Here is an 18688-nt window from a genome sequence, read left to right as displayed (position 1 = left end):
TTATCGTGCACCACTGACAAGGGGAAACATGCCGAAAAATTCCAAGGAATCTTTTCGGAAAACACCGGGATCGAACCCTGTACCTCTTTTTAGCGAACCAACACCGTACTCGACCAACAGATATTATTTCTGCAACAGATTCAAATGAGATGTTCGCATGTTTTTTGTTTTTTTTTGATTTTGCACCTCCTTTTAATTTAAGGGTGGACACATTTATACTCACACAGATTTCATCCTACTTGTTTGTGTTATTAACTCATGCATAGGCCTACCTTATAGAACTTTCAAATATCATATCCCGATGTCATACCCACTTCACAGTGAATTAAATCAACACTTCAGTCCATCGATAGAGTCAATTAATGTTGAAATACACCTGATTTTGTGTTTTAAAGGGACAATAACACTCTTGCTGGCTTGAAAGCTCCAGAAAATAAATAACATCTCTATCTAAGCACTAGATGTTTAAGTGTCCTACCTGTTGTGTAAATTATCCATTACATCCTATTTTACTTGTCCAGAGGGTTCGAAAATATTTTTAAATCGAAGTTTCATTTGAAAAGGTTTACGTTAGACGTTTTAAACCATTATGTTGAATTTTTCAAAATTTTTAAATAAGGTGTGTTAAGATGAAATTTGTATCATCAATTAATTGAAATATTCTAAAATAGTACAATTTGTTGACCAGAATAAAGATTGGGACATATTATTCAGTTACAATAAGAGTGGTATTGAGCCTTTAACAATAAAACAAAACTTGAACAATTAATCAGACCAAATTCCGCTTTATTAAACATGTGCATGCGGGAAAAAATATGGCTTAGGCTTACACATTTTTTTAAAAACACTATTTTTGTTCAGGATATCTGAATGGGATTGGGGAACAATATTAGCCTATGTAAAACCGCTGGATATAATAACCAACCCTCACGCAAAATACCTTAGTGTAAGTAGTTTCGTGCTTGAATATGTTATTTAAATTTATTTCCCCGGTGAGAGGCCTATAATGCCTCTATAAAGAAATTAGAATAAAGCTAGAACTATTTCAAGGTTATTGAGTAAACTATGGATGATCTTATTGGAGCCGTTCTTTATCATTTCAGAAAAATTTAAAGGATTGGACAATTATTGGCAACTGAACAAAATATGTTATAAAATGCAAATAGGCCTAGGCCTATATGTTGCCATATTCCAGAGAACTGTGCATCCTTCTTTGGTCAAGACATTTTCTTATTGGCTGTCAAAATAATTCCGTTTCCTTCAGAAATCTATAATATTGTCATACTAATGTTATGTTGCTGATTTAAGAGATTTAGGCACTGACTTACTTGGTCAGCACCAAGCAGACGCCAATGATATGCGCGTGAAATATGTTATCGGAGTCCAAGGGAGGTAACTACAATTTTGTGCCTTTGATTGACCTTCACTACATCACGATTGACTATTGACATTCACTTATCCTGTAATTTTCTGTAATCTGAGTAATGAAAATTACGCCCCACGTTTGAGATGGGGTTTAACGTCCACTCGACACAAACTAGGTCATTTCGGGACTAACACATGGTTCAATTTTATTTCAATAATTCGCTTGTGCGTAGGGGTCTTTAGCAGTGGGAGGAGACCGGAGGACCCGTAGAAAACCCACGAGGTTGGCCAGGCGACCCTACTCCTTGTCACGTACATCCGGGGAATCGAAACCACACCACTTGACTCAATGACAGACCTATCCAGTGATTCTCAACCAGTGTGCCACGGCACACAGGTGTGCCGCTAGATCTCCCTATGTGTGCCGCGACATTTTGAACAGCACACTAAGAAAATGCGAAAAACCACGTGATCCCAATTTAGTATTCACTGGTGTCTTTATTTAGTTTGAGTCATTATATGTGTCTATGACTAGTTTCGCTCTACGGTTGTATGCCGTCTGACTTACCATGTTTTTATTTTGCAAAATTCAAGTATTTTTCTCATATATATATATATATATATATATATATATATATAGCCAGGTGTGCCCCTACCTTTTTAATGTTTTCCAAGGTGTGCCGTTGGCAAAAAAAGGTTGAGAACCACTGTTCTAATCCAACGCGCACGCGTTAACCATTTGGTATAAATTGGATGAACATTTATAGTATATTGTAGGTTATAGTATAATATTATGTAATTGTGTTCATATATTCATTTCAAGATTTCTACTATATTCTTCTTATTTATCTTATTATTAACTACTGAAAATATATATAAATGTGTTATCTATACTCATAAATATCTACTTGAATTCTGTTAAAGTTGGGCCAGGAGCGTAATATATTGTTGTATACAGTAACTGGTTTGTACCCGGACAGCGGACACAGCTATGGTGATGTGAACACCTGTATTCATTAACCCCATTAAAACTCATTAAATTCTGTCTTATAGATTATTATAGATGGGTAAGAATAACACATGAGACATAGTCTACTCAGTGCATGATGGAGAAAAGATGTACTAGTAAAGTTCTTGTGTCCATGACTAAATCGGGTTTAACTGGGACGTATTTGAAAAGTGTGTGAGACTTTGCTTGTAATTGTAATAACCGTTATTTGAACATATGGCTGTATAAACGGGTTTAAAACTACATGTATAACAGTAACTAGACAAGAAATCGCCCGGATGGTTATTCAGTTTTCTCCTCCCCCACCATTACAAATACATCACAATACTAAAAACCGTTTTATAAAAATCCGTGTTTTCAGAAGGGTTGTGTCCTTCTACTGGCCCGAAAGAAAAACAACTTCTTTTTTTCAATACACTAGACGAAAAGTGTCACCACATCCCCCAAAAAGTTTTTTGTTTTACATCCACTAGGATGTCCGTATACGAATTTAAATGGAGTTTTTTCCCTTGCATAAAGAGCTCACATTTACCATCCTTTCTCTTGGCTTTATGAAATATTTTGACTCCGGTAATAACGGAGGGGGACGGGGAACGGGGGACGATGGGCATTGGCATATGATGTTGGGGTACGAGGCTTCTAATTACAGTACTCTATTGTTTTATATAATTGAAGAATATTGCTTGGCGCGTTGGCGTTACTTTTTCCTAATTCATTATATAGTTACCCCTATAGTATACTATTCAAAAAAAGTAGGGGATATTTGATTTTTAAGTGTTATTAAAGTCACCTAATGAAACTGACGAAGAAACAAATGACAAAATGAAATGAAGTTCACATTCATCGATTTATTCCAAATGATCGTTAGACTAAGTAAGGCACAGACTGACCATTATAAGGGTAAAATGATACCCGGGGTCAAACAGCAAAGTTACCACAGCATCACAACCAAGTCAGTAACGGGTAAATCCTCCTCTGTTTGCCAAACAAGCATTGATCCGACGTGGCATACTCCTAATGAGACGTCTAAGGTCATTTTGGTCCAGATTGTCCCATTCCTGTTGCAACGCAGCAGCAAGTTCTTGGACATTGGCAGGACGTTGTTGACGTTGACGTAACCTCTGTCCAAGCATGTCCCAGACATGCTCGATGGGGGAGAGGTCGGGACTCAGTGCTGGCCAAGGTAATGTGGTGATGTTCTGTTGTTGGAGGTAACCTGTAACGATCCTGGCCCTGTGACATCTTGCGTTGTCATCCTGGAAGATGAAACGGCGGCCATGACGTCGTGCGAACGGCACAACACGGACTGCCAAGATGTTGTCCCGGTAGTACTGGCCTGTAACACGCCCTGCAACAACATGTAAAGCCGTTCTTCCAGCAACAGTGATGCCTCCCCACACCATAACAGAACCACCCCCAAATCGATCATGTCTGATGACGTTAACGTCTTGGAAGCGCTCGTTTCGACGACGCCACACCCTTCTACGTCTGTCCAAAAAATCAACAGTGAACCTTGACTCATCTGAAAACATCACATTGCTCCAGCGTCGATTATCCCAGTGTTGACGATCCCTACACCAACGACGTCTTGCCTGAATGTGATGATCTCTCAAACAAGGGATCACGCGAGGACGTCGGGCGCGAAGGTGACCCCTATGCAGTCGATTTCGAATCGTCTGGCCACTCACTCTCACACCAGTGTCTGTTTGAAGACGAGCGCTGATCTGATTTGCTGTGATGACACGATTTCTCAAGGCCAAGGTACGGATTAATCGATCCTGGGCTTGAGTTGTCGCCCTTGGTCGACCTGAGCGTGGTCTGTCCTGTACAGATTGTGTATCACGGTATCTGGACCATAGCCTGCTTATGACAGACTGAGAAACATTCATCGTCCGCGCCACAACCGCCTGTGTTGTGCCGATCTGTAACATGCCAAGGGCACGTAACCTTTCATTTTGGGTAAGCCGACGCATATCAAAATTTGTTTTCTGGTCACTAAAACAATTAAACTGATGTTTCCACCCTGGAATTCAATGCCACAATGACTGTAACATTCAAAGTCAGAGTCGTGCAAATCTTGGGTTGGACCCCCATGATGATCCCAAGCATCACCTGCATTCCATGCGGTAGCTATTGGTGCGTTTGGGCGTCACATGTAACTGGAAATGTTTCTTCTGTTAGGTTCTATAGTGACTTTTTTCGTAGTCATTTGCATATTTTAGTATTATGCCCCCAAAATCAAATATCCCCTACTTTTTTTGAATAGTATATATATATAGTAGAATAGTTAATTAAAGCTGCTCTTTGGTAATATATAATTGAAAAAAAACTACATATTTATACTAACGTTTTCACCACGATAGCGGCTCTTCAGGCGTTTATACACATACACTTATCATGTATTTCCACGCATACATATATCATATATTTCCACGCATACACCTTTCATGTATTTATACACCTTTCATGTATTTATACACCTTTCATGTATTTATACGCATACATGTTATCATGTATTTACATGCATACATATATCATGTATCTATACGCATACACATATTATGTATTTATACACCATCATGTATTTATACATCTACACGCATACACATATCATGTATTTATAAAATCACGTAGTTATACGCACACACATATCATGTATTTATACATATACATATATCATGTATTTAGCACTGATTACAAAAACGCATAATGAACAGTTTGAAATGTGATCCATATTTTCCACCTGACGTAGGCTTACTACCAGCTTTGTCCGTGTGGCTTAGGCTTTGTTAATAATCCCCCGCTCATTCCCCCACACCGACCGCTCTCTTCGAATGACTTTTCGTTCCAAGCTAGCCATATCGCATGTTCCTGAAACAACGATTGTGAGTTTTACAACTGGACGTCGCTGGATTACAGACACGTGAATGGCAGCGTCCAATCAGAAGTTGTGACATGACACAAAGACAATCAACTCAACTATAGCGACCAATGACGGCTATACTATAGTATAGACGTCATTGATAGCGACCGCCACGGAAATCTTGACACTTTGAAATTTGCCACTCGATTATCACAGGTAGACATTTTAGCTGGAAAGCGGAGACCTTGTATTTGCGATGATCGAGTAATCTGATAGGCCCACAAGCTGAGTATTACGTGAAGGCCTTGATAACATGTACGGAGTTACAGTGAGATCAAGCCTTCTATTGAAGGTGGCCACCACATCTTAGCTCCATTAGCCGGCGCACTTGTGGGAACCAGCATTGTAAAATGTCAAAAGTCCTTCTCCACAAGTCAACGGGTTGCCTACCCGGGACCGGGAAATTCCCCGTCCCCACCACCTTCATTGGTAATTAAACAAAATATATTATCTAACAATTGTAAATTCGGTAAATTAATTTATTGTCAACTGTACACATTACATGTACAAACATTACGTGATATACAAATACAAGAGCCATTAATTAATATAGAGAATAATACAACCTATGCTAGTTGATAAGCTATATCGCGTAAAACGTCAACTTGGCCTAACAGTTGAGAATTAACAACTACTGGGCGTATAGAATTATCTTAAATATATCACTATTTAATTCAAGTGCTATGCAAACAAACAAATATATCATTTATAAAAAATATTGAGAATTAGTTATCTCACGTGATGTTCAAATTATCAAGATTAGTAATAAAAGAAAAGTTACATCCCTGTACGACTTCAACTCATGTATTAGGCTACGAATTTAAATAGATACTAGCGCATCTGCAGAAGTGAAAAGGTTACAGTAATGGAAAATTCTCAAGTGATGTTCAAATATATCCAATTCATATCGAGATGAATAGTAAAGTTACCCCCCTTTAAAACTTCAGAAGAAGTATTACTAATTTAAATAGACAATAGCACATCTACAGAAACGAAAAGGTTATCCCCCTTTAAAACACGCCTAGACTGCGACAGTAGAATGTTTGGCTCACTTAAAATTTATACAGTATACACTATTAGAAGAGAATAAGCTACGACCTATATCATAACAGTAGCCTAACTTTTTTTTTCAATAAGAAGATTTATATATAATTCATGGAAATTTGAATAACATGACCTTCTATCAGGGGCCTGATGACCCATGATTTTGCATGAGGAACAAGATCCTGTCCGGGTCCAAAAAACAATATTTATATGTGAATGCGGAGAAGGGGTGGCGGGGTCGACCCCTCCCAGTGTCGCCTGGTAATATTGGGCTGTGTCGAACATGTTAGAGTTGATTTGTAGCATATCTGATTCACGGTATATGTTTGACACGAGTTGAGCATTATGATTTATGATTATAATATTGAAAATCGCATTTAAACCGCGTGAGTTTTTGCCACTTGACAGGGTGCGCAAAAACTTAAGATGGCGCAAAAGCTCGTCATTGCGCCCCTCTAACTTAGCCTTTGCCTTCTATAAGAAACAGGGTGTTAGTTGATTTTTAATTCAGGCATTTTTTGTTCAAAACATTCAAATGCACAACCATACTGTTTATAACATTAAAGGATTCCAGTCTATGACAAGCTGGTTTGAAAAAAAAACTAACCACATTATTATCAAACACAAATTTAGAATCCCCAGCAACTGAGACATATTATTCTCTAAATTGGTTCATCGCCCAACTACAAAATGGTTAGCTGGATATTCATTTGTCTATTTCTTTTGAAAGTGAAAAACGGGATACAGTTCTCAGGGCTTTTACTATCTGATATAGCCAGTTGCTATTTATATATAACTATTGTACTTACCAGGAACTATTTTATATGTTCAATAACGCTAAATCATTATTACATTTACAATATGTAATTACCATGAACAGTTTTATAATCATAACACTATTATGTAATTACCATAAACTGCTTTATAATAATAGAACTCACCATCAACTATTTTATAATTATAGAACTCACCAACAACTATTTTATAATCATAGCACTGTGATAACTACTGTGAACTATTTTATTACTAAATAAATACCATGGACTGTTTTATAATTATAGAAATCACCATCAACTATTTTATAATTATACCACTACTATAATAATAGTTACCATAACCTCTTTTATAATTATAGAAAACGCCATGGATTATTTTATAATCATACCACTAATACAGAGTTACCATAAACTGTTGTATAATATTACAGTATGTGCCATAACAGTTTTATAAAATAGCGCTACTATATAATAGCCATAAATAATTTTATAATTAGAGTACTGCCATGTAATTGCTATTTTAAAATACCTACAAATTTCCAGGAACTTTATTATAATTATAGCCCTACTATTATATAATTACCAGAAAATTTATATACCTCTACTACAGCATTACAATGGACTGTTTACAATTCTAGTTATGTTATACATCATTATAGCCAAGAACAGTTCTAGAAATTTGATGTAATACTACGATATAGTTACCACCAATGGACAGTTGTATAATTTAAAATGACCATAACAATACCATTAATATTTGAAAATAATATAATGACACGGTATAATTACAACATATAAATTCGTACTGTTTCATTTCTATCTAATTATATGAATATCATCAAAATATTGTGATGATAATATATAGTAATAAAACGAAAGGCTACACAGAACACAGATGTTTTGTTATACTTTTAGGACAGTTGTGTACACTTATTAAAACATACAGATTTACAACAAAACTGGTATGAAATAATCACTTGGCAATATCAATAGATCCCCAAAATGGCGATTCCTTCTAAAATACACACTAAATTTATATAGTTAGACAACAAGATATGTCTTTTAGATAGTTTCAATTTGTTAATTGCAGGTAGAGTACTAGCAATAGGAGTCGGCCCTGTGTAAGGCATTTCATCCAAACATTACATTATAATTATGAAACAAAATTTCTCATTAACCCACGAGGTACAAGACATTTTCCTGTTGGAGGTATGTTATCCCGGACACCTCACTGTGGTCTGTGATTCACTATTATCTACCCGCGTTTTGTTCACGTGGAATTCAGAGGTAGTTACATCTTCGTCTTTTTAGGTATTATAGACATCCAATTTCTGATCTGAAGTCTACACCAATTACTCATCAAGTCTCGCGATATCATTATTCTTCCAGGTTCTAGGAAACACAAAAATCTCACGAAGTCTTCCATTGTATTCTTTCGAGATACTTTGCGACACAATTATAAAACTAGGTTGTCACAACATTCACAGAAACAATGATCAGTCCGAAACCGAGAGTCAAAATAATTCACATTTTACCAGTTCCCCAGTCACCAATTTTTTGATGACCAAAGACGATGTTCTATACACCGAACAAGATACCAGAGAAGTCGGAACCGCTCTGTACCCGGACTGTTATTCCCGATGAATTGTCGATATACACTGACACATACTGCCCAGTCTGAAATGAAGAAGTATGCCAGTTAATAAAAAAAGGACTAAACTTCTTTGATACAAATAATCGTGTTGAATTGAGTTAATCGGTTTATAAAAGAATAAACGGAAGCATGTTTGTTTACTAATCTAAATTCGATTCTTGGCTTGCTTTGTCAATGCCCGAAAACACAATCCATTACACTAGGTATACCTAAAACATTATCTTTATGCCACAGTGGCTTCCAAACTATTAATTCCTATTCAGTTCTGCACTTGCTCTATTACTATAGTACTACACCACCTTAAAAGAAATTCTGCTGAACGCTTGGGTTTTTAAGGCTAGCGATTATAGCCAATTATCACCTGAGATACATAGCCACCACACAAAGCTGAAAACAAAAACGGAAGACCTCTTTTACGCGCAAGCTAATTATTGAAGTATAATTGTACAATATGTTAGTCCCGAAATGATCTATTTTGTGTAAAGGGTACGTTAAACTGATTGAATGTATCAATATTATAATACTTGCCTTGAGTTGAAGTAAACCCGTGATACTTGATGTAAAGATCTTACTGTTGGCATCTAAACCCGTTATATGTTCTAATGATCTATAATATAAAATATCATTATATAATTATAATAAACCCGTTATGTTCTAATGACCTATATATAAAACAAAATACAATATCATGATATATAAATCCGTTATATTTTCTAATGATCTATAAATAAAACAAAATATAATATTATTATATATAAATACAATACCCGTTATATGTACTAATGATCTAAAAATACAATAAATCCGTTATAATTATGTTCTAATGATCTACAAATACAACAGACAATAAAATAGAATACTCTTATAATAAACCCGTTATATAATATATGTATGATGCAGTAAATGAAGACGTGCCTTTAATCTCTTTAATACTAGCTGTTTTGAATGTGGAGACCATATTTACCGAAAATTGACAAAAGTACTCAAAATTGTAAGCCGGACATAAATTACTAAAACATTCAGGTACACGTTCCTATAATTCACCGTAATACGCGGCCCTTTATACCAATATACACAATTTGATTAGTCAAAAAGCAAACGTGGTTGGAAACCAATTTTTCAGAGAAACGAAACGAAATTATTTTATGATTTCATCAGACTGCAACTTACGTATTTTTCTGGCATAATGAATCAATACAGATGAAGACTTTAATATTATCTCTCTTCCTCAATCTCTTCCCGCTACGCCCCTTCTTCCTCACTTGAATATGTAAATTAGCCGAGAACTGGTATAGAGCATCACGTGGCGCCACAAAACGACCGTCACGTGAGTTAAATACGCCACCACGATGGAAAGCACCATCTCCAAATGGCTGAAAATATAAAACAATACAGCTATTCAAAATGTTTTCAAATCAATAAGAAAAAAGCCTACGGCGTTTTTCATCCTTGTACGTCACAAATACAAACATGCATTTGACTTCGAAAAATGAACGTCTAAATTTCAGTTTTTCTAACCTTAAAACAGGCTAAATCTATTTGTTAAGGCCAGCTCAATTTTCGTCAAGGTCGCTGAGATGTAAATAAGGTTAGGACACGAGATTGTTGGCGAGATTGTAGGGATTAGGGCAAGCATTAAGGCTAGGTCCAGGGTTAGGGTTAGTGTTGAGATTAGCGCTAGCCCTGTTTACATCTCGTGACCTTTGACCAAACTTGAAGTTGGCTTTATCAAATAGATCTAACCTCTTAATACAGGTTTATTGGTTTTTTATACACTATAATCTAGACAGACCCTAATGAGAGAGAGACAAACACACAGAGAGAGAAAGAAAGAGAGGGGGAGTGAGGGAGAGAGAGAGAGAGCGAGTTTAACGTTAACTCGACACAATCTAGGTCATTTCGGGACCAACATATGGTTCAATTTTATTTCAATAATTCGATTGCTAGTAGGGCTCTTTAGCAGTGGGAGGGAACCGGAGGACCGGAAGAAAACCCACGAGGTTGAAAAGGCGACCTTTCTCCTGGTCACGTACAACCGGCGAATCCAAACCAGACCAGTTGACTCATTGCCAGACTTTATGATACAGCGCACACGCGTTTACTATTCGGCCATCCAAACCCCACACAGACCCTAACAAACTGCAGTATAAATAAGGAGGTCCACCAGGTCTGAAGGGATTGGTGTGAAAATTAATTCAATACCAGACTAATCGACCGACTTTATCTGATATGACGTTTCTTTTGCCTTAATTACCATACTTTTAAACAAAGTAATTAGTTTACTTACACGTACTTCCCACAGCTTTAGGGCCCCTAACCCTTGCCCTGCTAACACCTTAAATGTGGTTCTATATCACGTGTGTAATTAATATTATACCAGCATTTCGTACCCTTTTTTTTCGTTGTTCACTTGACCTAAAATACATTCCTTTACGGGGTGTGTTCCGTAATGGTGATTGATCGACCCCAGTTCAATCTGCCAATCAAATCCCATGAAACAGAAAATTCCGAGTTTTGATTATCGAAACATGTGATTGGTTGTGTAATCAAGGTCAAAGGCACTTAGTTGTTAACCCAATGAACGGAATACCCCCCCCCCCCCCCATAAAAAAAACAAAAAACACCTGTCCGTTCTAGAAAAAATCCCATTGGTTATCGGATGGTTACTCTTCAGGTTGCACAGTTTTGTTTAATAATCGTATGTGCAATAGTTACAAGAGTTGTGATAGATTTGTAGCACGCCCTTGTGATGAACCAGCGTGATTTCCTGGCAATCCGTATGTTTGTTCAGAAATGGCAGCAAATAATATTCCTGGTAATTTAGAGATACACATAACCTTATTTTTAAAGTCACGTTTTTCATAGGTGTGTATATGTGTTTATAATATTTCGACTGGTTCATACTCCTTTAATAAAGAAATGTAAAATGACCATTGGCTTGTTTCGCACTCAAAACGAATCACGAACTTCCGGTTAACTTTAACCAAATGCTAAACACACTTCCGGTAAACCCGTCCAAGAATGTAATTACTAAATAATTAGATATGAAAAATGTATTAAAACATATTAAACAAAAATCGTTTATAGCGCTTGATTTATTTTTTCTATATTTCTCAGAAACGCCAGAATTTCCGCACCTTTTCCCCAAACATTCTGGAATCTTGACATATTCCTGTGATGTTCGGGTATACTTTGGGGTGGTGTTATTCAAGTTTAGTTCGTTATTGCAGTTGTTATGCGTGTGGGGGGTCAGGTGGGAGGAGGTCATGCCTCTCTCATTAGTCCTACTATGAAAAACATGGCCCGTATTCAATCGGTATTCGACTGGCGATGTTTGTTAAATAAACGAATAGTTGGAAGACAGGCTCTACTCCACACGAGTTAATTGCTCAGGTCTTTTCCTTCATACACACCAGATGGCGCTCGGGTCGTTTCGTACTGCATCCTGGCATCCATTCCATATTCTTGAACGCACGTGCTGGAGTTCCTATCGGTTGTTGTAAGAAGTGAATTGGTTTACTTAGTATAATGAAGAGAGACATGATGGCCGAATCACTGATATAATAGTACACTTAACGAGAATTGAACAATCTCCACTGTAATTCAAAACGTCTCTTGAAGTTGCGGATAATATATTACTTCATAAATACACAAATACAATCAAAAGGTTTTATGTTGATAAATATCGTTTTTTGGAAAAAGACCACGTCGAAGACAGCAATCTGGTTTATTTGTCCCACCACTGCGTTCAGACGACAAAGTAAGCTGATTTTAAGCATCATCACTCACACCAAGAAAATGAATGTAATTAATTTTGAATAATATTAAATTCAAAATAACCTTAGGCCCGTTTTCTATGTACGTGTTTTCGCCGTATAAAAAGTCGGTCTAATGCAAATGTAATGGGACCGTTTCTATGTAGCCTACCCGACAGAAACACCGCGAAAACGCGTACATGGAAAACGGGCCTTAGTCTCTCCAAGATAACCACAAACTGAAGTAGCCCAATTAAAGGAATTCGGGCCTCGGACAATTTTCAGAGAGCATTTAAGACTTAGATACAAGTCAATCGAACATTCTACTATTTATTGGCGCGCATTAAAACGGTTTCATTCTCCATAAACCCCTTTTCTTAAGTTGTTAACTAATTTGTAATCGCTGATCAAGGTAAAATACAACATTCACTATAGAATATACATTTTCATTTTGACAAATTCTATCTACCCGGCCAAACATTAAAATGTGATGGCAATGTTATGCTACAAATTAGGTAACATTCAAGCACAGGCACTTGAAGGGATTAAAATAAAACTGCTTGACTATATATTATAGTATAATATATAGTATAATATATAGTCAAGCAGTAGTAAGAAGTTTTATTTGAAGGGATTAAAATAAAACTTCTTACTACTGCTTGACTATTTAAAATAAAACTTCTTACTACTGCTTGACTATATAGTCAAGCAGTAGTAAGAAGTTTTATTTTAATCCCTTCAAGTGCCTGTGCATTCAAGGTGATTTTATGTATATCAAATATGAATGTTGGACTAAAATGTTTAGAATAGGTTATTTGACTTTTCTGGGCGTTGGAGATTTTTGAAGTCTCAATCATAAATTGTAAACGCCAGGAGATATTTTCGCATCACAGAATTATATTAACGTTAATTATTGTATTATCCTCTGTTTCTTGTCTTTCTGTTTGATCAGAAATCTTTTTTATTTGAACTCGACATTCCCCGCTGATTGTTTCAAAATTAATTATCTTACAATCGGATGATCTGGCTTTCTTCATTTTTGATGGTTATATCAAAGACGAAATTTACTCTATTTAATAATGATAAGTCGACACGAAACTAAAACCATTATATTATAGATTATGAATTCACTCTTTTTATAACACTGACTGTATGATTCATCTATTGTAATTTGGATGTAATCACAATTAATTATAGGAATAATATACAGAATATTTCAGCTCTGGACTTGTTTTTTTCAAAGCTGGGTCTCGTTCGTCAAAGGCAAGATCTGGTGGGTTGACATAGTTTAAAGGAATAGCTTGAGGAGTGTGCATACAAGGGCCCGTCACACTTTGAATTCGAGGACGTGTGAGTGCAAATGCCGCTGCCCAGGTAAAATTCTCTCATTGAATTGCATACAGTAAATATTAAAGAAAAAAAATAATGTGCTTTAAAATTTAAACTTTGATACGCCATTTCATTTATTATTTTGTTTTCATCAAATGTACATTTTTATTTTCAGTTATTTAATTTGATACCTAAGGGGAAAAACACACCATTCCTTAATAACCAATTACATTTCTTTCGCATTAAGAATAAATAAATAATCTAATAATTCCATGTTTACAATTACTTTGATTTCAACCATTAAAATGTCGCCTATTTAGTTCTTTTTATTTGCTAGATATTCTAAAATTGCAAAATCATTTTGACGATCTTTATTTTCAGAAAACAAACACACGCCATTCCTTTATATTTGTGTGTGTTCACATTATATCTACAGCGTAGATACAAAAGACTTCAAATGGTTCCTTTTTTTTTATTTCCTCAAGATTCCAAAATTGCAAAATCAACAACAGACTCTTTGAAAGTAATTTTCTTTGTGTTGAGAAAAACAAATATATGCCTTCCATATTTATTGTGTACTTTATTATATGTTTACTCAACTTGTATTTACAGATCACGAATCTATTAAATAACCTATTCAATTAGTTCTTCTATTTTCTTTGTAGAGTAAATAGAATCATAGTGTGCCTATTATTGAAGGAGAAAATCTCTGTTCAAACAATATGGTATTAATATATCGTCGACGATTGTTTTTAGCCTTTGAACAATGTGAAGCCATATTTATCTCATTATTACGAGATATTACTCGACCTTCGTGGCACTAGTTCTGAACTAATAATAGTAATGGGATTGAACAGGATTTAATGTCTCGTCAACACAGGATAGGTCATCTCGAGATGTAAGCAATTCATAAGAGGATAACATTAAAACCAAGCACAATCGATGCTAACCAGTAGTCAAAATTCGAGAGCAAGTAGGCTCATCTCAAAAGAAAAGTCTCACAATGGAAGTGATACCAGGTATCTACTTAAAATCCGTTCCGTGTTTGTTTTTTGTTTTGTTTTTTTTTCTTTTGCGGATGCTTACTACACTTTTGTTATCATTATCACATATGTGATAGAACTGGTTAAACCCGTTCCAATTATAATTTTAACACAGAGATCATTGGTAGGATATATGCGTTATGAAGATTTCAAGAAAGGGATGTGACGAACGCAAAAGGAACTAACTGAAATGACGAGTGACAACAAATACACAGGCGAATTTCTGTTCACTAATAATTCCTTCGAAGACTAAAAGTTATGAGACTGTGGGGGGATATCTGACAATTTAAAGAATAATTGACTGTCACTAAATAAGAGAAAACGATAAAAATAGAAAAAGTCCGTACAATACCATGGTTTTATTAAGTACAGAATGAATAATAACAAGGGAATGTACGGACTATGTCTATTTTTCTCGTTTTCCCTTATTGAGTGACATTCAATTACTTTGTTGAATTATCAGATATCTTCCCACAGCCTCACATAGCAACTTTTGGTCTTCGAAGGAATTATTAGTGAGCAGAAATTCGCCCTTGTATCTGTTATCACTCGTCACTTATATTGAAGGATAACTCGTGTTTTCCTTTTGCGTTCGCCACTTCCCTTTATTAAAATCATACTCTATTAGATATTATTTTCCCTGGTATTTTCAAAAATTAGTACAAGAGGTATCAACTTTACATTTGTTTGGAGCAAAGCCTCAAATTTACTTGCAAATAAATAATTCATATAATTGTTAATTTAATTTGAATGGGTTATAACAGGACATTATCAATTTAAAGAATATAAAAATAATAGATCGATGTTCTTTAATTTGTTTGAAAAAAAAAAGCTCAATATGACTATACATTATATGGAATATGTTTCCAATTTAGTGGGGGGTTTAAAGGTTCGTCTCGTACCGTTTCCTTGAAATAATTTACAATTTATGAAGTCAATAAATTTCTATTATTCTATCTTTGAAACAAGACCTGTTCTTAGTTATCGGAGTTCAGTGTTTGACGGAAAGCACATTAAAGATGGTAGAAAGCGTGACGTCTAATCGGTGACAGTTGAGTCGCTGTGTTGTTCTATTGCTACCAGATGACATAGTTTGTCCACCTGTCTTCAAGATTTTATAACTTGTATTTCACCAGATGGAACCAAGTTGTTTTACTCTCTAAGAATTGTTTTTATATTTCAGCTCAGTGACTCTTGTGTTTGACTATCTTTGTTGTTGTAGTGTTCTTTACAATATCGTTATTTGAGTTATTTTCATTTTAACGCCATTTTAATTCTAATGCAATTTGATTAAAAGCAGATGTTCCGTTTAATTTTTATGACAATATCCGTCAAAAAAAATAAATGAATGAAAGTAACCAAACAATTCTAATGTCATTATCGTTTTAACGTCATTCAATCTGATTGAAACAAAGATCTTATTTCGTTTTGCTTTTTATTGTTCAAAATTTCGTTTTACTTGTCGTCACCACACCCGTGGAGGAAGTGTAGGTGTAGGTCATCGAAAGTATAAAAAAAACGAAACGAAATATAGATCTGTATTTTAATCAGACTGAACGTCATTCTAGTGTCAGTTTCATTCTAGTTACATTTTTGTACCATAAAACATTAATACATTAATTACTTGATAAAAAAAGTCATATTAATGTTGTAATATATGTTTGATTGTAACTTTTCTAGATATTGTGTAAACAGCCGTGTAAATCAGCTTAATTACATAAGCACCAAGAAAAAAGAACACGCCGGTTCAGATAGCATATTGGAGGAAATAGTAATTTTCCTGCTGAGAGAACTGCTCTTTAAGACCGTTAATTTGATATTAATTAAGATGAACATATTTTAATGATAGTACTGATTGGAAGAAGACTTATTCGCCACATCAGCAGCCTAGCTTGACTTTTATTACCGTGGATGATTAAGATACAAGGCCATGTTTTGCACTTTGATGTACACGTAAAATAATTACCTAACAAATCTGTAAAATAATATATTTTCTTTGACCTTAAGGAAATCGCCGTTTCTTCGAGTTACACATTCGGTTGCAAATTTTAATTTATAAATTTCCAAAAGAAAGACAAAATATAGACCCATAAACCTAACGTGACCCTTTAAATAGTATATGACGACAGAGATTAGTTGTGTATCTGCACGATGCAAATGAACCAAATCAAAGATTAGTGTTCCATCGGACACAGCACACATTGTCTTCCACACATGTAAATGTGACATTCTCCGACACAGCTCTACCACATTTACAAACATGTAACTATGTGTACATTTGGTGAAACATTGCCTATATTCCTAGGTTACTTCAACTGAACACAGCTGAGGGTATGATATTTAGAAATGATACCGTTAGAATTAGTGGTCCACATCCACATATGCCACCAAAGACTGTCCTCAAATATTAATATAAACACTGGATTGTGATAATAATAAAACTTGGTTGATTGTGCTCCTGTATTAAAGGTTAAAATATACTTATAAATCGTCATGTACAACTCAAATATTATCAAAAATATACAGGTTTTTCTTTCTGGAAAAGGGTTAATTTAGTTCAATTTTCAGAATGTTGAAATACAGGTTGGTCTACAAACGACCACCCACAATGACGAACAATATTACATCTAGATCTGATAACTAATACTAATTAAAAGTAATTGTTTAACAGACAGTAGACTTATTTAATTTAAATTGTTTTGTTATGGCGCAAATGGTGTGGGTTATTTCATATCATCTTAACTTTAATTCTGTGTTTTGGCTGGGAAAATGATGTCTTATGGTGTCTGAGACGATGTTTTTATTAACACTTAATGAAATAATGTCCAGGAATCGACAATACCGTCGGTATTCGTTCAAATCTTTTAATCAATTATTCCTTGACACCTGTTCATTATTTAAAACAATAAACACACATTACCTGGTGGAATTTTTTCAATTCCATAAATGTTCGTCTGGCCACCACGATATTACTGCGCAGACGCACATGGAATGCCACTGTTACTCTGGGAACCAGGAACATTTCATCCATTTCCGGTGGTATAACATAAGTTCCATTTAATATAGAATTACAGGCATCGCACTGTAAGAAAATTAACAATTTAAAGCTTAAAGTTTTACTAAAATTTCAAAAGCGTTCTGAAAGATGAAATATGCAACCGAAAGTAGTATCAACATTTCCTGTACACAATATTTAACTGCGTTAGTATCATTACTTCCCACTTACATTCTAAAATATATAATCGAAAGTATAGTATCACCATTTCCTTTTGACATTACTAAAATAAGCAGCAATTGAAATTAGTATTACTGTTGCCATCTCTGCTGACATACTAAAATGTGTAATTGATGCAGTATAATTATTTCCTGTTGATAAAGTAAAATATGCAATTGAAGGTAGTCTCATTATTTCATGTCAACATACTAAAATATGTAATTGAAAATAGTGTCATTATTTCCCGTTGACATTACTAAAATATATCGTTAAAAGTATACTACACTATAAACATGCGTAATAGATAGAAGAAGTATCGATATTTCAGGCTGACATACTAAAATATTTACTTGAAGTAATGTTATTATTTCATGTTGACTTACTAAAATTTGTAATTGATGTTTGTATCATTACTTCTGATGACATACTAACATGCTACATCTAATGTGTTATAACATTGTGTGAGTTACAAAATTGGATGAATTATTAAATTTTGTGGGCCATATTGTGTAAAAAGAATGATCTGGCTTGTATGAAAATAATAAATGAAATATAACAATGATTATTTACTCTTTT

The 18688-nt window shown here is 34.9% G+C and overlaps 1 protein-coding gene across 2 annotated transcripts in view; it reads right to left on the bottom strand.

Moving 5' to 3' along the window:
• Positions 1-5771: 5771 nt before the first annotated feature.
• Positions 5772-18688, bottom strand: part of LOC126827960 (adipolin) — a 39386-nt gene continuing 26469 nt past the window's right edge. For both annotated transcript variants that reach the window (XM_050557541.2, XM_050557542.2), the window contains exons 5-8: positions 17819-17980; positions 9942-10144; positions 9300-9378; positions 5772-8794 (exon numbers count right to left, since the gene is read on the bottom strand). In XM_050557541.2, the coding sequence (XP_050413498.1) occupies positions 8696-8794; positions 9300-9378; positions 9942-10144; positions 17819-17980 (543 nt within the window). In that variant the 3' untranslated portion in view covers positions 5772-8695. The remainder of the gene's footprint in view (positions 8795-9299; positions 9379-9941; positions 10145-17818; positions 17981-18688) is intronic.

This window comes from Patella vulgata, chromosome 7 (assembly GCF_932274485.2).
Source record: "Patella vulgata chromosome 7, xgPatVulg1.2, whole genome shotgun sequence".
Lineage (NCBI taxonomy): Eukaryota > Metazoa > Mollusca > Gastropoda > Patellidae > Patella > Patella vulgata.
The sequence above is the reverse complement of the archived record's forward strand: the minus strand, read 5'-3'. Positions and strand labels throughout refer to the sequence as shown.